Source organism: Euprymna scolopes, chromosome 2 (genome assembly GCF_053919585.1).
Source record: "Euprymna scolopes isolate OS-2025 chromosome 2, ASM5391958v1, whole genome shotgun sequence".
Taxonomy (NCBI): domain Eukaryota; kingdom Metazoa; phylum Mollusca; class Cephalopoda; order Sepiida; family Sepiolidae; genus Euprymna; species Euprymna scolopes.
In genome coordinates, this window is record NC_136483.1 from 151,162,483 (window position 1) to 151,182,268 (window position 19,786).

General features: G+C 34.5%; 1 protein-coding gene and 1 pseudogene across 6 annotated transcripts in view; both read right to left on the reverse strand.

The window, feature by feature from the left end:
• Nucleotides 1-19,786, reverse strand: part of LOC145297667 (unconventional myosin-XVIIIa-like) — a 794,600-nt gene that overhangs the window by 9,493 nt on the left and 765,321 nt on the right. For all 6 annotated transcript variants that reach the window (XM_080143864.1, XM_080143857.1, XM_080143848.1 and 3 more), the window contains 3 exons: nt 16,449-16,532; nt 11,426-11,563; nt 2,893-3,078 (listed from right to left, as the gene is read on the reverse strand). In XM_080143864.1, the coding sequence (XP_079999990.1) occupies nt 2,893-3,078; nt 11,426-11,563; nt 16,449-16,532 (408 nt within the window). The remainder of the gene's footprint in view (nt 1-2,892; nt 3,079-11,425; nt 11,564-16,448; nt 16,533-19,786) is intronic.
• LOC145243553 (U6 spliceosomal RNA) lies at nt 12,660-12,760 on the reverse strand (annotated as a pseudogene).

Genomic DNA, 19,786 nt, shown 5'->3' on the forward strand with positions numbered 1-19,786 from the left:
GCATACAAAAAAAAACAAAAAAAAAAACAGAAAACAAAAGAAACGTTAATCATTTAGTCGTATGAAATGCAAAATTCTAAAATAAGGTTTTAATTCTAACATTTTTTCGACAATTTTTATTCATTTTAATTAAATGTGATAATACGCATGGTCCTCCACTTGGCAACATCTCCGACCCAAACACTGTTTCTTTCATCTTCTTCTCCTTCGTCTTTCCTTCTGCTGTGTCGTTGTCTCTCACATTGGTGTCTGCCGTGGAGGAGGAGGGGTGCACAGGTTCACAAGTATTAAAAAAAAAAAAAAAAAAAAAATGGAATAAAACGCAATCTGACACATTCTGCAAATATCAGTTGCACTCTGGATATGTGTGACACCATCAGCCCTCTGAACACTAATGGTCCACATTTACATCTTCTGCTGAGACCGTGTCATCAACTGATCTCGATCTGCTTTGAGCCACAACTTGCGTTCAACTGTATCTAACTCACAACTATTCTCAACTGAACTGTTGTCAACTGTCACATGCCCAAGACAGTCCGCAAAACTGTTCCAAACTGTCATGAACGATTGCAAAAGCACACCACCACACCTAAAACTGTGTAAAATAACTCTAAATACATATCTAATCCTTTTGTTCATGCTCACTGCCACACCTTGATTAACAATCCTCTTTTTTGTGTTTGTTGGTGAACAACTTCCTCTCAATTGTTCTGCTGATAAACTGATTTCCTTTTTTTGTTTTTAATTCCTAACACTTTGAAGGGGGGGGGGTCAAAAGCATTACATAAATACCACAATATAATTTTTTCACATGCCTACAGGTATCAACAGGTGTGAATTACTCTCTTCCTTCTTCTGTCTATATATATCATGCTCGCAGAGTGTTTTGCCCCTTTTTTTACCTTCTCTCTCCATCTGCATGTAAGTGTTTTTATTTACACAAAACATTACTGGTTACATATGTGCATACATGATTCAGCTACAATCTCTTGAAATTTAACTTTCTCAGGCCTTTATCAACTTGATATCAAAATCCTGAAGGGAAATGGATTTCCAAAGAGATTGCAGTTGAAACATGGATGCACATGCATAGCCAATAATGTTTGGATGTGGGTGGATAGTTGGCTGTTGCTAGATGCAGAGCATGAAAATTTTTTGATTATGTACAAAGATGAAATATAGGTAAGTGTTTATATATAAATGGTAACAGTTATGTGTATTGAAATGTAGATTATTGTATTTATTGCCACTCAGCATCCACATACTCCCTCCACAAGACTAATATTAAGATGTCTTTTGGTGAACTTGACATCGGAATTATCATTGATAGCAATTTGTATTCGATAAAAAACATTTCTAACACCATCAACACCCTAAATGGTGCATTGGCATCATTTAGCCAGACCTCTGTAAGCTGCTCTCCAGTCATCTAGCTAAAACTGTGCACATCAATGATGCAGCAACACACAGAATTTGCATCATCAGTCGGAGATATTACAGATTGCATCTAGAATGCGAGAAAAATTAAAAACAGTTTCATGTTTTTTTGTTAAATATTAAATTTTAAATGTATGCGTGTGTGTATATATGTGCGTGTTTGTATATATATATGTGTGTGTGTGTGTGTGGCTCTTCATTTGGATGCACAACATGGGTAAGGTTGGTTGGTTGCTTGCTTTACAGCATATCAATCCTTTTCAGATTATTTAATGCCGAATCCAGTTCTTTTTAGAAATAGTATTCGATGTTGTATCCAGTTATTTTGTAGAAGGTTTTTATTCTTCAAGCTCTTTGTATCTTCAATCGCTAGTTTGTAGTGTTTGGTTTGGTTTGGTTTGGTTTATAGTGGATTTTTATCGTTTTTGTTCCCTGCCTTGTAGAACATGAAGGAGTTTTGCAATGGGAGAAGGAAAAGGGTTACAGTATTAAGGGAAAAATTAATCCCAAATTAAAATATCAACAGGTGTGAATTACAAATTAAAGTAATGCAATCCAGTAAAAAAGAAGAAAAAAGAAAAAAAAGAAAAAGGAAAAAAAGAAAAAAAAGAAAAAAAAGTACTACAGATAAAATAAAGAAATGACAACTACTAAAAATATGGTATATTTATAAGTGATAGGGATTGGCTGAGTGGCAGAGTACTAGACTTGGGACCCAAGGCCTTATGTTCGATTTTCATCTGGTTCAGCTGTGTTGATAGTCATATGATGACAAAACGTGCATAGCTAATATGTTTTAAATAATATATAATTATGGACTGATTCTTTCTTTGATCAATGCAATTAAACAGTATATGAAACAAGAAAAAAACTTTCATTGAGTTTGTTTCTTGAAACAATTTAGATGATATTATATTATAAGAGATATATAAACTCAGAATTAAATAAACACACACACACACATATATATATATATATATATATACACACACACACACACACACAAAAACACATGTTGCTCTTTATTATAGAGTGGAGAATGCTCATTGCATTTTTGTATTCTTGAATTTTTATTTCTATTTATTTATTTTTCAACTTTGGTGGAGGTAGATATTTGTTTCTTGTCAATGCACCAAAGTGTGACACAAGGTCGGAAGGTGGAAGATACACCAGCTCCCCTAAAAGAGGGACACTCTTGCCTCAACAAAAATTGCCTGGGTACCCCTGTTGGAATTTCCCGATAGGAGCGCCTCAGACGACAAGCAATAAACTTGCCCCACCCGAAAGCCGGGTGGCAAGGCCTGGTGATGTACATCAATCCGACAGGTACAGGAGGTACAGGGCCGGTTATCTACCCAGTCTCCTTGCAGCAGAAGCCGCTAGGAGACACATCCCCCATCAAAAATAATAGGGGGGTATGCCCTCAACAGAGTGCTATGATCTTTCCAAACTCACCAGTTCTTGTTTCTTGTGATTGGTCTCCAATTCTCGTTTCTGGTAATCACTTGCCTCTTCACGCAAGTCGCGCATTTGCCGCTGCATTTTCTTGACAGTCTCCTCAGCTTGGTGTTTGGCGCTCTTTATGTTGTCACGTTCTTCCAACAACTTTTCCATCTGTTCTTTGTTGCGGCTAACAGTCGACTACAAACGAAAGAACGAAAAGAAATTCAGCATATTAAACACAACTCATTACACACGTTATAACGTCTTCGATATTGCACACTTCGTAAAAATCTGTTCATTAATTTGTGAATTCAAAGGCAATTTTTCTTTTTAAAAAGGGGTGGCATGTTCTGAAACACCCACTTTTTTTTTTGTTTTAAAATAAACTAAATATATTCCATATAACTCATCGTTATCTCTAAAAGTTATATTAATAAAATTAATAATGATTAGTTAATTAGTTTTAAAGTTTACAACACACAAACATATATATATATATATATATATATATATATATATAAACATATCTAACTTAATTTTTGTAATTTTCTTTATTTGTACGAACATTGGCTGCATATGTTTCAGTTTTGATTTCTTTTGAAATCCAGCATCATCAGGCTTCTCCTCTCAAATGTTGTAGGTGTCATTGAACACTATTTTATACATACTAGAGTTTCACTGGATTATCGTTTAAAAAACTATAGCAGTACAATCATATATATAGAAAGAAGAGAGATGGAAGAAAACGCGACCCATTGGGATCACTTATTAAGCTTGGTTTAGATTGTCTGAATCAGGAAAAAATTAAAATATTTTTAAAATGTCTTTCAGCTGACTATATTTCTCCACCTCTTTTTTCTCTCAACTTTGGATTACATAGTTTTACTATTTGTTATTTTATTGTCTTGTTTATTATGAAGTGTTTTTAAAATCTTTTCATTGTTACATTGAACTGTTAATAGATACAGAGGGAGATTGGTTTGGTTTGGTTTGGTTTTACGGCATATCAACCTTCTTTTTTTTTTTTTTTTTTATTGGTTATTTAATGCCGAATTCAGTTTTTTTTTTTTTTTTTTTTTTTGGAATAGATATTTTAATTTAATCAGTGAGTCAAATCAGACTTTTTGTATCATTAGGTGATGTGCTTCCTTCCTTTTTTGGGGGTGGGGTGTAAAGTTGGATTGAATTAGAGTTATATACTTTTATATAGATTTACTTTTTTCAGAAATGTTAGTATTTTGTTGGAGTTTATTTTTTTAAATAGTTCTTTCATATTGTTGACATGGTAATAATTTTGCCGGATATGCGCGAGATCGCCACAATCCAAAAGAAAGTGTTTTACTGTAAAAGGTTCTTGGCATGCAAAACATTCTGGAGGGTCTTCTTTTTTTAGCAGGAAGGAGTGGGTTATGTGCGTATGTCCTATGCGAATACGGGACAAAATCACTTCCTCTCTACGTGATCTTCTGGCATCTGGTAATCGTTCTTCTATTGTGGGCTTGATCTTGAAAAGTTTATTATTTGGACAGTTATTCCATCTTTCTTGCCATTTCTTCATAATCAGATTATTTATTTGTTGTTTGTAGTCAGAATGTGGAATTTTTATATTGCTATTAAGGAGTTTTAAAGCATTTTTGGCAGCTATGTCAGCTTTTTCATTGCCCTGAATTCCAGAATGACTGGGGATCCAGCAGAATTTGATACTTTTGTTTTGTGAGAGAGTGTGTATTTTTTGTAGCAGTTTGATGAGTAGTGGGTTATTTAAATTTTTATTCTTTAAGGATTCGAGTACCGATAGGGAGTCTGAAAAAATTATAAATTTGTTGTGGGTAAGGTCAGTGATGAGATCTAGTGCCATATCTAAGGCTGTGGCTTCGGCACTAAAAATTGAGGCATGGTCTGGTAGTCGCTTCTGTAAGGTAATGTTAGTGAATACGACTCCGCATCCGGTTTTGTTGCTGTCTTTGGACCCATCTGTGTATATGTGCTGATGGTTTGGGTATTTTTCCTGAATGATAAGGAGTTTTTCTTGATAGGTTAGTGGATGGGTTTGATTTTTTGGGAGGTTATTTAATTCAAGGATGATTTCAGGGTATTTTAGTAGCCAGGGTGGAAGGCTTAGTTGGTTGACATTATGGATATTGGTGATTGTGATACCTGCATCTTCTACTAGTGGTTTTATACGGAGCCCAAAAGGTTTTATAGCTTTTATTTTTTGGTAATATAGATTTTGGTAATTTGGATTGAAGGTACAGTTAGAGGTTGCATTTGTTGGCTGTGATTTTTCTCTATCATAGAACGAGTAATCTAGTGAGTTTGCAATGCAGTTGTAAGCAGGATTTTCTGGGCAAGAGAGAATTTTGGTCAGGTATTGTAAGGCTAGTTTGTCGCGTCGAATTGATAATGGGGGTTCATTGGCTTCTGCATAGAGGCTATCGATGGGGGAAGTTCGGAAGGCTCCCAGCGCAAGTCTGAGGCCCTGATGTTGAACGGTGTCCAATATCTTTATATACGACTTTCTGGTGGCACCGTAAATGAAGCTACCATAGTCTAGTTTCGATCGCACTAGTGACCTATATAACTTTAATAGGGTTTGTCTGTCCGCTCCCCAATCTGTGTGGGCAATGACTCGCATTAGCTGTAGGGTTTTATTACATTTATTTTTAAGATGTTTTATATGAGGGATGAATGTAAGTTTTTTGTCTAGTATTAATCCTAAGAATTTATGTTCATTTACAACAGGAATCGGAATATCATTTAGTTTTAAAAGAGGATCTGGGTGCAGTTTTCTTAGTTGACAAAAGTGCATACATTTTGTTTTGTTAATGGAAAATTTGAAGCCATTCTTATTTGTCCATTTTTTTATTTTGTCAATGCATTGTTGAAGTTGACGCTCAATTATATGGATATGTCTTGAGCTATATGCAATTAAAAAATCATCAACATATAGAGAGCAATCCACGCCTTGGTTTATGCATCCAACAATACTGTTAATTTTTAGGCTGAATAATGTTACCGACAAAATACTTCCCTGTGGAACTCCTGTTTCCTGTTCTTTGATGTCCGATAGGCATGTTCCTACACGGACATTGAATAGTCTATTATTTATGAAGTTGTTGATGAAGATGGGTAGTCTTCCTTTCACTCCAGCTTCTTTGAGATCTTTCATGATGCCATACCTCCATGTGGTATCGTACGCCTTTTCAAGATCAAAGAAAATAGCAGTCATATGCTTTTTTTGTATAAATGAATTTCTGATGAAAGTTTCTAAACGAATTAAATGGTCTGTTGTGCTACGATGTTTTCGGAAGCCACACTGAAAATTAGTTATTATTTTATTTGTTTCCAGAAACCAAATTAACCTGGTGTTGACCATTCTCTCCATGATTTTACACACACAGCTTGTTAGAGCTATGGGGCGATAATTGGAGGGGTCAGATGCATCCTTTCCTGGTTTTGGTATAGGAATGACTGTGGCTTGTTTCCATATGGCTGGAAGATTGCCATTGAGCCAGATGTCATTATAAATAGAAAGTAAATACTTTAATGGTTCATCTGGTAGTTGTTTTAGAAATTCATACGTTATTTTATCAGGTCCCTCAGCCGTGTTGTTGGCTTTTTTTAATGAATCCTTTAGTTCATGGATGGTAAAAGGTTTGTTGTATTCTTCCTCATTATTACTTTTAAAGTTCAGTTTGGTTTTTTCTGATTCCTGTTTAAAGATCTGGAATTTTTTATCGTAATTTTTAGAAGATGAATTATTTGCAATAGTATCTGCAAGCAGGTTTGCCATGTCCTCTTTTTTAGTTATTTTACTATTGTTTACACAGAGGTGGTTGAGAGGGGAACTGGTGTTTTTTCCTGATATTTTCTGAATCATATTCCATACAGTTTTGTCTTTGGTGGTGTTATTGATTTTAGACACAAAATTCTTCCATGATTCCCTTTTGGCTTCGTTTATTGTTCGGCATGCTTTAGCCCTGCATATTTTAAAGTTGTTTAAATTCTGAGTAGTTGGTTGATTGTTGAATTTTCTTAATGCAGCACATCGTAGCCTGATAGCCTTTTTACAGTCATTATTAAACCAGGGACGATTATTCTTGGTTGATGATTTTGTTTTAGGAATACATTCTTCTGCTATTGAGATAATGGTATCTGTAAAGTGAGTGATTGGGTCTTTCTCACATTTTTCAGGTAGGAGTTTGTGTTTGCATAGTAATTTGAATTCATTCCAGTTAGCTTTTTTAAGGTTCCAACGAGGAATTTTTGAGATTATTTCAGGACCAAAATGTTCTAAAGTTATTGGGAAGTGGTCACTTCCACAGGTATCTATATGCACTGTCCAATTGTAATCTATAAAGATACTAGAATCACTTATAGAGAGGTCAATTGCTGAGGACGAATTTGTAGCGGAGTGAATAAACGTTGGTTTTTTGTTGTTATATATGCATAGATTGTTGTTGTTGATAATATTTTCTATAATGATTCCTTTTCTGTCTGTGTTTGAGCATCCCCAACTAACATTATGACTATTAAAATCGCCTAATAATAAGAAGGGGCGAGGGAGTTGGTTGATGAGTTTTTCTATTTCGGTTTCATCTATGGGGTCGTTTGGAGGCAGATAAATGGAGCAAATTGTGACCGTTCTATGTAGGGTGGCTGTGACAGCAATTGCCTGTAAGTTAGTTTGTAGATTTATTTGGCTTTGTGCCGTGTTTTTGTTAATGAGAATGGATGTTCCTCCTGAAGCTCTATTTGGGTTATTTGTTGTATAGTTGTATTCAGTAAAACTTTGAAGATTGATATTTTCAGATGGTTTTAAAAAGGTTTCTTGTAGGCATATTATTGTGGGACATAGATCGGATATCAGTAGAAGTAATTCATTCCGATTGGCTTTTATACCTCTGCAATTCCATTGGATTATTTTGTTGGCCATAGTTTAGATTTTATGTATTTGATTTTCTGTAGTGGTTTTTATCCTACATCAATTTCCATCGCTTTGGAAGTGGATGGTCTGTTTCTTGTTTCTGGTGAGAGGCTTTTTTTGGGTTTTGGTCTGGGACTTTTAGATTTACTTTGTCTTGACTGTCTTTCTTGGCTATCAGTTTCAACTAGTTCAAATTTATTTTCATTTTCAATTAATACTAATTCTGTTTTTTGTTTGTCATTTTGTTTTTGGGGGGTAGTTTTTTTGTTGTTCTGTTCTATTTCCATTTTTCCTGTTGTTGTGTGTTTATTTTTAACATCTGTTTTTGTCCTTGTTAGTGACTTGGATCTTTCACGTTTTGATAATTGAGGAGGTTTCATTTCTTTAGAGATTGATTCCTCAATATTGATGGAAGTTTTTCTGATTTCCTTTTTTTCGTTTTCTTTTATACTGGGTTGTTCGTTTCTGACTTTTATTTGGCTGTTAAAATTTATTTTCAGTTCTGATAAAAAGGATTTTAATTCTTCAAGTATGTTCTTTAGTTCTTTTGCTAGGTTTGCAATTTCTGGAGCAAGGTTTAGTTCATTGTAGTTGTACATTTTGTTTGCTTGTTGGGTTATTGTGGCATATGAGTTTTTGGTGCGATTTGTGACTTCTTTGCGGGCTTCTTGGAAGGTTATGTTTTTTTGATATTTGATTGTTATTATTTCCTTCTCTTGCTTATATATTTTGCACTGTTTTGAGTGAGAGTGGTGCTCTTCTTGACAGTTTGTGCATTTGGTTTTATTTGGACAGTCTTCTTCATCGTGGTCTGGGTTTTTTTCACTGCAGTTTCCACATGTGAAGAATCTTAGACATTGGTCTTTATTATGTCCAAACTTTTGGCAGTTGTAGCATTGTAAAGGTTTTGGAATGTATTGTTCTATTTTCATTCTTTCATAACCTATATTGATGGTCTCTGGTATTTGAGGATAATTGAATGTTAGTATATAAGTGTTTGTACATATTACCTCTCCTTTTTTTTTAAATGTGATTCTTTTTACATCTGTGACCCCTTGGTTTTTTAGTTCTGTTTTGATTTCTTCTGTTGTGCAGACGGAGATTTCCTGGTTTTTTATGACTCCTTTGGAGTAGTTTAGTGTTTGGTGTGGATAAGCTTTGATGTTTGTTTCATGCAATTTTTGTAGTTGAAGTAGAGTTTTGGCCTGTTTTTTATTTTGTACTTCTACCAATATGGTACCATTCCTTAATTTTTTGACATTTTTGGGTGTTATTTTGCTTGATATTACCTTTTGGATAGTGAAGGGTGACATTTTAGTTAACGGTATATTAGACGTTGCTTCTAGCACAATGAATCTTGGAAAGTTTGTATCTTCATTGTCGCTGTCAGAGTCAATTTCTGTGTGTGGTCTCTTGGATTTTTTGGTATTCATAATAATTTTTGAAAAATTCATCAGCCATGCTCCCCACCCTCCTCGGAGCCCCTTATGGGGAAGAACTATGAGGGGGTAAATCCCATTCGCCTCGGTTCTCCAGGGCTACATAGCTGGTATACTCAAACATGGGGAGGTTTCCAAGCATTCACAATATATGGTTATGCCCACCCAAGTATGGGATTTCCCTGTATTTTTATTATTCCTGATGGTTACCTTTTTCCCAGCTTGATTGACCCTTCAGCCATCGCTTATTAACTCAGTTTATTGTTTATGTTGAGTGTTAGTGTGTTTTTGTTTGGATTGTCTGAATTAGTGCTTGTCATGACCAACCGATTGATTGGATCGGGCCTATCCAACCTCCCGTCTAGCCTAGTAAGGGCCAAAGTGGTGTGTTGTAGTATCATGTTATTATTTCCTAGGCATGTTCCACTCAACCACCAGGATCCCGTTCTTAATGCATTACGGGTTGCCACCAACGGTCAACTGGTGGTCCCATTGAAGGATTTTTACCCTCTGCAGGGGGGCAGTTGGTATGTTCTATCGCCCTACCAACTAGGCAAAAAAAAAAAAAAAAAAAAAAAAAAAAAAAAAAGGTGAGGAGGTGAAGGAAAAAGAAAACGAGGGAGGGGAGGGGGAGGAGAATGTTGTTTTTGTTTTTGTTTTCGCAGAACATGACTAAGTTTTGCAAAAGGGAATAAAAAACAAAGACATCTATGTAAGTGCGTTTCATCTCAGGAAGTCAGTAGACAGCCTGATCTGGTAGCACCAGTACAGAGGGAGAGAGGAAGGGAAAAGAAAGTGAAAGACAAAAAGGAAGAGGGGGTCAGAGAGATAAGAGTAAGACAGAGGGTGTGAAACAGAGAGAGTGGGTTACATAGAGGGAGAAAGAAGGGGTTGCATAGAGAGAGAGGGGGTTGCATAGTGAGAGAGGGGGGATTGCAGAGAGAGAGAGGGGGGATTGCAGAGAGAGAGAGGGGGGATTGCAGAGAGAGAGAGAGAGGGGGGGGATTGCAGAGAGAGAGAGAGGGTTGCAGAGAGAGAGAGAGGGTTGCAGAGAGAGAGAGAGGGGGGTTGCAGAGAGAGAGAGAGGGGGGTTGCAGAGAGAGAGAGAGGGGGGTTGCAGAGAGAGAGAGGGGGGTTGCAGAGAGAGAGAGAGGGGGGTTGCAGAGAGAGAGAGAGAGGGGGGGGGGTTGCAGAGAGAGAGAGAGAGAGAGGGTTGCAGAGAGAGAGAGAGGGTTGCAGAGAGAGGGGAGGGTGCAGAAAGAGAGAGAGAGGGGAGATGCATAGAAAGCTAGAGAGAGGGAGGTTGCATAGAAAGAGAAAGACGGGGGGTTGCATAGGGAAAGAGAGAGGGGTTGCAGAGAAAGAGAGGATGACAGAAGCGAGAGTGATAGAAATGGTGCAAAATAAGAACAGTAGGTTTGGATTGATATTTAGGAAAAAAATCCATTTTAATTGTTTTAATTAACCTTAATTTGTAATTAACTTAATAAATGACCCATCTCTAAGTTTCTGTTTATCACCTTATGCCTTGTTTGACAAAGAAATATTTTAGATTGAAGTTATGATGTGGTACTAAATTTCATTTCTGGTTGCTGCTGCACAGTGACAAAACAGAACGCTTTCATCTTGATAACAAAAGAAAATCAAGCATATTTAATTAAATCTTTTTACAGTATAGTTATATACTAAATTATTTAATAAATTAAAAAAGTCCCCCTATCTCACTTCATGTTAAGAATGGCTTTCTAATTATATTATTATAAACATGGTAAGAAGTTTAAAAACTATTTTATACTTTCACTGAACAGCTAAACAATAAAAAAAAAAAAAAAGGTACCATAAAAATTCATTTGTTTTCTTTTTAGAAATACCCGTTTTCTTTTACAATTAAAATTCATAATGAATGATATTCCAAATATTTTATGAGTTTTTCCATGATTTAATGTTATGTGAGACTTTTTGCCTTGTCACTATGTAACTGTTTGCATTGCGGCAACTGGAAATTAAATTTAGTTCTCAATCATAACTTGGATCATAAATTAGCCGAAGAAAAACAAATATTGATCAACTCCGCTTTAGTACAATAATCGATAAAACATGCATTATCGTTGATAATATTCTTCGTTTTGATATTAGATTCAACAAAACATTATTCGATGCGATAAATGTTAAAACTGACCTCCAGGCGATGCCGTGTTGAGGTTTCCAATTCCAACTTGGATTCCAAGTCTCGCACTTTAGTCATCAATTTGGCTGCTTGTAACTTATTAACTGACTGATCTTCAACATTTTGAACTTTACTAGTCAAATCAGTCACCTGAAAAAAACAAAAAAACAAAAAAAAACAAGATAACAAAAGAAAAAAAAATTAGTGATCATCAAAACCATGTGACCCCCACCTCTTCGCTTGATAAAAATTGCAGACCCCAACGCTGTTTCTGTGGTCATCTTCTTTTTCAGCTTCCATTCTCGTTCTGGCCTTGTCTCACATTGGTAACTGCTGAAGGAACAAATACTGACTCCCAAGCACAAAAACGAAATAATGCTGGAAAAAGCAAAAAACACAAAATCCCACACATTCTGCAGATATCCATTGCACATTGAGAATGTGTGTGACACCATCGACCCTCTAAACATCCACATCTTGGTCATCTGTCGAGGCTCTTTGCCATCAGTTAACGTCAGCTCATCTTTGCTTCCTAAAACTCTCTGATCTAGCCCAAGGCAGAACATGCCATCAACTGTCTCCAACTGGAAACAGTCGTCAACTGTTGCAAATTTACAACTGTCCGTAAACTCTCCCTAACAGTTGTAAACTGTCGCAAAACTAATATTAACTTCTTTATCCAATCTTTTGTCCCAATCACTGTCACACCTTGATTAACAATCCAATTTTTTAATGCCTTTTGTGTTCCTCCCCATTGTCTTTCTACTAAACTCACTTATACCTTTGTCATAGTTTTCCTTATTTTCACTTGTGGTGATGGTGTTGATAGTATCACAATAGGACACAATGACTTTATAGTACAACAATTCTTATTCATCATCATCATATGTGCATTGCAAGTTGGTTATGGCAGCACAAACTAATTTTCCCCCACGAAACTCTTATTTACATTAATCTCGATGTGCCATTGCTTTGACCCGGTCTTTCTTAGCCTACCTTTTCCTTACTGTTATTTACTTCCTTTTTTTTTTTTTGATGACAGGAAGATGTGATACAAGGGCAGAAAGTGAGAAAAGGCAAGCCGGTGCTCCTAAAGAAGCACTCTGGCTTTTTAAAAATTGCCTGGGCAGCCTCACTGGCATTTTCCAAACAGGGCGCCCCAGGCAGTAAGCAATAAACTTACTCCACCTAAAAGATGGGAAGCAAAGCTTGGGAAGGTGGATCTCCTAGGACTACCCAGAAAAAAACAAATATGAAACAGTTTATGAGTTTGCATGTCATCCTTGGACAGGGGTCATGGTAATATTTTTTGTATCGTTTCAATTTTAGTGTATGTTCTGCCAATGCTTTTTCTTTGCTTATCCACAATTGGGATGTGCATACATTTGTTTACCGATCCAGAGCTTCATTCAACATGTCCGTACCATTGTAGGTGCATTCAGTTTAAACTGTCATCCAAGTACATACCAAAAAATCCAGCAAATCAGATTCCTCATCCCTCTGCATCCCCTGAATGATCGAGCATTCACTTGTATGTAACATGGCACTATAGATAGATTTGGAAATAAATCATACACCATCCACTATGACTATGCAGTTCTTACAGCTATGTATCTAGGAAACAAAGCTATTAAACATATGGATATGAAACAAGAGAAGCAACCTTAGTAGAAGTAAGTGTCCCCCAATGATACTGGGTTAAACAGAGACAATAGAAAAATACCAGGGTCTCATTTTATTTATTTGTGACCTGTTATCCTCATTTTTATAGTTGTTGTTTTACCACATTTCGGCCAACTCATCCTCTGGCCTTCTTCAGGTGATTAAAAAAATAATATATAATACCAAAGTCTTATGTACGACATGAAAAGAAACTGCAATCTTAGGAAGATCTTTATATCGTTCCAGTTATTATAAGAGCAACTGTATTCATGAAAAAGAAATTTAAAAACTAGCTGGCAAATATACCCGGTAAACGAAGTGCAAGAGAGATTCAAACAAATGCACTTAAAAGGATGGTTACAACCTTAAAAAGATCTCTCGGTTGGAATATGAAATAGAAACTGAATGTCTGGACATCTCTAGCTTGAACAAACTGATAAGAAAATTGGAAAAACAATTAGATAAAATTTGTGAAAAGAATTTGATCACTATGACAAGATAGAGTAGAAATAAATCGTCAGAATAGATAGTTGGCATAAAGTTCCTAATATTCACTAATAGGTCAGGCGACCGATCAAAAAAAAAAAAAGATAAATTTGGTACTCGACATCTTGCTAAATACTACACCATTATATAGTAAGGATCAAGGGTAAGTGGAGCAAATATCTTCTATTCTGCAATGTTATTAAGCTTATGGCTCTCTTTGGCAAATATTTAGATTTCTTGTCACTACCAACATCTTAATTTTTTTCTTTATAGTTACATGCTTGTGAAATTACGCTTTTATTCTTTTTCAGTTTTACTTTTCAATGGTCAAAACTGTGTCGAAAATCAGCATCCCAATTGTTAGTGATTTTTAGTTCTTAGAAAGGCAATAAAATTAAGCTAACTTGCGGACAGGTCTTAGAGTTTTGAATGTTGAAACCAATTTAGCTGACTTTCTGAGGTTTACGTAAGTTTTCACGAAACATATGTGCAAACAGATTGGCCTTTGTGTCAAGATCAAAGTCTAGTATCTGTTCTTCAATTTCTTGTTCTCTATCAGTGGAGGAGAAATCCTTCACGACTAAGACAATTTTTATTATTTTGTTCCTTTTCTCCACGTTAATAGACGACCCTGGTGTCTAACTCTGTCCCATGGGGAGGCATTGTAAATAGGAACATATGCGCACTCCGAAGACGTATAACAGTTTAATTATAAATGTGATCAGATCTTCCCAACCACTCATCTAGATTAAGTAAGAACAAAAATGGGGCGTTGCAGTACTAGGATTCGATCATCAGACATGTGCCCCCACCCTGTTTACAGAGTCTTAATGCTCTACAGAGAATTGGTAGCCATAATCAACAGGACTATTAAAAGAATTTCATCTATATGGTTCTATTACATATTCTGTGAGATTGTAGGTAACTATGTGTGCATGCATATATATATATATATATATATATATATATATATATATATATATATATATTAGTGATAGGATGATTGCAATACAATTACCGATTCCATACTAAATTTTCGATTCTGATTCTTTATAAATCTCTAAATATTTAACCATAAAATTGTTATTTTTCACTATTACAGTAAAAAAAAAACAAAACAAAAAAAAAACATGTTAAATGTGCACATATTTTCTCAAACGTTAAAATACACTTGGGAGGGGGGGGGTGATCTATAGATGTTAGTTTTCCTGGTAGTTTAAAATCAATAAATATTTATCATTTTCATCATTAGTAACAACGGTGCAAGATTTTGTTTAAAAAAGATCAAATAAAAAAGACAAAAGAATCGTTTTTGGCATGAGAAAATAGGCACAAATATTTTTTATTCTAATACCGATTCCGATACTCCCAAAAGTTCCGATTTTTCAGATTCCTGATTCTGATTTATCAACCCAAGACTAATATATAGAAATAAGAAAATGGAATCAAAGTCTTTTGTGAAAACATTTTATTCCTCATTGCTAGACAGCTATCTTTGTCGATTGTATAACAAAAAGAAATGGTTGGCTGGTTGTTTTGTTTCACGGCATATCAACCCTTTTCAGCTGATTTAATGCCGAATCCAATAATTTTGGAAAAAAGTTTTTATGCTTCAAGTTCTTTATATCTTTAAATATTTATTCATGATATTTGGTTTGATTATTTTGTAGAAGAAAATTGTTGTTTTTGACTTTGCAGAGCATGATTGAGTTTTGCAAATGGAAAAAGAAAAAGAAAAAAAAAACCAACAAAATCAATGTTTGGTGCATTTTTGATCAGGCAACAAGTATTACTACTTCTGGCCGAAATAAACCTGGGAGCATTGGTAACTAAGGGTTAACTTCACATTTCCCACAGCCTTAAAATATGGCCTAACCATTGAATGTCTTTTAAGACCATACTCGAGGCCAACTTTAAGTACTAGAAGCATTACTAATAAAAACTAAAAGAAGATTAATAAAATAAACTTTACAAATAGTAAGGTTATTTATTTTAATAGCTTTACAGACATTTCAGGGTGTTATTAATGTTAACCAATGGAAAAATAGGATAAAAATGAATAAATAAATTAACCAATGGAAAAATATGAATAAATAAAATAATTAACCAATGGAAAAATATAAATAAATGAATAAAATAAAATAATTAACCAATGAGGGAAAGAAGAAAAAACAAAACGTATATAAAAATTGTTCCAAACCAGTTAGATTAATGAATCCTGACGGATTGAAAAGTACTCGAACTTCTGATAAATATGGTGATTAAATCAGCCAGTTCCAATCAGAAGTTAAGACTGCTATTTGGAAGTTGGAAAGGATCGAAAATAGAATTAACAAACAAAAAACGTCTATTTTATTTAATAAAATATGCCTAAGAGAAAAAATGTTGCCTAATATATATATATATATATATATATATATATATATCTTTATTCAATTAGCAAAATGTAAAAAAAAAAAAAAAAAATGAGAAATAAATGAACCATAATCGAATGTTAAAAAAAATAATAATAATAATACATTAGTCGATTAAAAAATCACAAAGTGTAATATAACCAGAGGAAAAAAAAAAAAAAGTGAACAGAGTTAAGAATGTAATAAAATAAAAAAAGTCGATTAAGAGAAAAATAAATAAAAAAACAATCACGAAAATGCAAAAAGAAACGAAACCCAATATATATATAGTTTTGATTTTGATACCCCAAAGTTTGAAGCCTTTCATACTTTCATAAATCAGAGTCCATTTTCTGTAGATTGTTTTTAAACCCAGTCAACAACGGGTATTTCTATTATATTATATATAATAAGACATACCAATGAAAAAGGAACATTTTTCCTCAGTTAATGAAAAAAAAAAAAAAACAGCAGGTGAGATAAACGCTTATTACCTCAAATTTCAGCTGGTCCCTTTCATTTTCAAGTTCTTCAATCTGTCTAAGTTGTTCGGATATAGAAAGTTGATCCACAGAACGCTGGAAAATACAAAAGGTAGAAAGTTAATTACAAAAGATAGTTCTAACTTGAATCATTACTAGAGATGTGCACAGAGAATGAGAGAGGACGGGAGATAAAAGTAAATAAGTTGATCAAAAAAGACTTTCAAAACATGAGAACTCTACAGCGAACATTGAACAGCCTAACAAAGCAAAACAATAATTACAACCTCAACATTTCTTTAATGACTGTTCCACAAAACTGATTATTTGAGAAGGAGCAAAGTCAAGTATCTGTTTTGATACTGTATTTCATTTTTTCTGTCCTTGGTTAAAGGATGAGAAATCTTAAGATTGGGACTCTTTATTTTTTATTTCCTACAAAGGACCCCCTTTTTGGCAAGCTGGATAATCTCATCCCCACCCCATCAAAACCATACCTTGTGACAAGGCAAATAAATAGAGAATATAAGCAAATACTCTCAATAGACAACATCTCTTTAGCCTTTTGGTTGGGAGAAAAGTGTAGTATCTTTTCTGGTGCTGAACTTCGTATGGTCTATCCTCGATCAGTAAAGGTAAAGACAATTTTAATTTTTTTAACAAACTAGAATGCTACTTTTGAGGAGTTGAATTTTCCCCTCATTAAAAACTGAACACATGCCTAATTCTGCCCTCGTGGGGTGGAGGGGTTTGAAGTAAATAGCATTTTTAATATTTGGATCATTCAGACTATTGTTCATTGCCTTGATCGTAAAATACGATTAAATAAAAAAATTAAAAAAATGGGACTAGGGTGCCATCAGCTAGAAGCAAAACCAAGAGCAAAATTTTGTAAGCAAAAAAAAAAAAAAAAATACTGCATGCTGGACGTGAACTCGCAAAAATTAAGTCCGTAAGCAAACGGGATCACAATTTTTTTTTTTTTTTTACATAGGCATCACCACTTATCAAGGCCAAGAGGTCACTCGAGGATAAGGATTAAAGAGTGTATAGTAGACAATTGGACAATATAGTAATCGTTAGTAATGGAGATTCGGTAAATTTGTTAACATAAGTGGAATGGCTCATCAAAAACTTGTTTATGTTAGACTTGAAGACAACCATATTGTACTTAGCTGGAAAGCAGGAAAATGGAAGACAATTCCATAGGCATGCAGTTCTAAGAAAGAAGCTTTGTTCATGGAATCTATGTTTAGGTTTAGGCACAGATAAAGAGTGGGGAGAATTATTGATATGGTTTTCTGCTAGACGAGTGTTTCTTGTGAAAGTTTGGTGAGGGGGGACTATAGATTGGAGCACAGTCGAGCACTTGCCATGAAAATAATGATAAAGCAGAGACAAACTCACAATATCTCTTCTGTAGAGGTTGCAGGGAAGAAAAAAGGACATCCCCCATGAGGCTACAAAGTCTATTTTGAATTGTATCAAGACAGGATAAGTCCTTTCTAGCAGCTCCTGCCCGGATATAGCAACAGTACTATATCCTTGGACATACCTGGCTCTTATATAGATAAAGAATTGCATCAGCAGTGATATATCTACTGGATCGATAGAAGGATCCCACCATTTTTCCAGCGGCCTTGGCAACGGATTTAATGTATGTGTTCCATTTCAGATCAAGAGTAAAGGTCAAGTCCAGAAGCTTGTCCTCCCCAAGACGAGAGCCATTCATTTCAATTGATGCCAGATGAGGATCAGAGCATTGATGATGTAAAGATAAAAGCTTGGTTTTAGATGCATTAAAAGTAACAAGCCACCTCTTTCCCCATTGTACCACTTGCTCAAGATCAGAGGAGAGAGAATCAGAGAGAACTTTGTCGTTTACGGTCTTAGATGTGCTACTACAGATAGTAGTGTCATCAGCATAAATGTCTACGAATGATGTAAGGATGTGATTTGGAAGATCATTAATGTAGATCAGAAAGAGAGTTGGGCCCACAATCCTGTAAATTTATCTTTTTACAACAAAAGAATGAAACGATTATTCGCCATGCGCGGTTTACAAACAGCATCAAAAGCAAGGTTTTACCTGACCCCCTTCTTCAAATAAAACAACATTTCTACATGAAATAATTGACAATTTTTTCCAAATTTTCGATATTATGTGTCTATTTTTAACAGTACCACGTTTGAGCTGCTTCGATGTGGATGAGAAGAGTTTTTAGCGGAAATACAAACACACACTAATACACAGATATTTACCCTTTATATAATGGATGTAGTTTGCTTGAAGCATTGTGTGTGATATATAATTAGGGAAGTATTAGAAGGCTATCACAATGTAAAAAATTGAAAGTTGTCGGTGTTGAAAAGGGGGCGACAAAAACGAGATTTTCTATCAATTTTTCTTAAGAAAATTTTTTTTAATATTTTTACAATAATTATTCTTAATAAGTCAAAACTTTTACACAGTGACTTAATGTGTATGACTATGTTTTATAATATATTTTGAAGAAAATCCTCTATGTCAAATAGTAAGTGTTTCAAATCCTTTGAAAACCATGCGGACTGGTAATTGTACTTCGAAGATATATCACAGTGAATAAATATCTCTTTAGCAAGTGGAATAAAAATTTTATTTACCTTATTTTTTATTTTCCGTGTGTGGAGAGAGGGGAGGTAACTTGAATTTACATACTAAGTGTGCAATTCAATTATTTATTTTTGGTTTATATTACATATTTTAATTTTTTTTTTAAATTTGTTAACTAATTTTACTTTTTCTATATATTCCAATCTATTAGATGTTTAATTGGTGTAACTTTGTTCGTCTTCTGCCAGTATTTTTAATTACACATCAGATTTGGGTTGTACGTTAGCTATGATAGTACAAAATAACTTTCTCCATGATATAATTTATCATTTTGACTAAAATGAGATGGCAAATTCTAGTAGTGATGAGACGGACACAATTAAAATCCGAGGCAAAAATAAGCAGTTATAATTTTATAAACAAATTGACCATGATAAGTCTAGAACAGGGTCAAACCATAAATTTAAGATATTCTGTAAATTAACCAGGTCTCATTTATAAAACTCACTATGTCTATCTGTCTGTCTCCATATTTTCAAACTATTTCCTCAGAGACAGCAGGTCAAATGATTGCATTTTTTGTGGACCATTTTGTATAGGTCTTTACCCAGTCAAAAGAGTTGCCAAGGGTCAAAATTGAAAGAAATTAGAACTTGGTAAGTCTACTTAAACTGCTATTCTATACATGTACAAATATATAAATTTGTACAATGATGTTAGTTTATTTTTAGCTATTTCTTATCCAACTGATGATGGC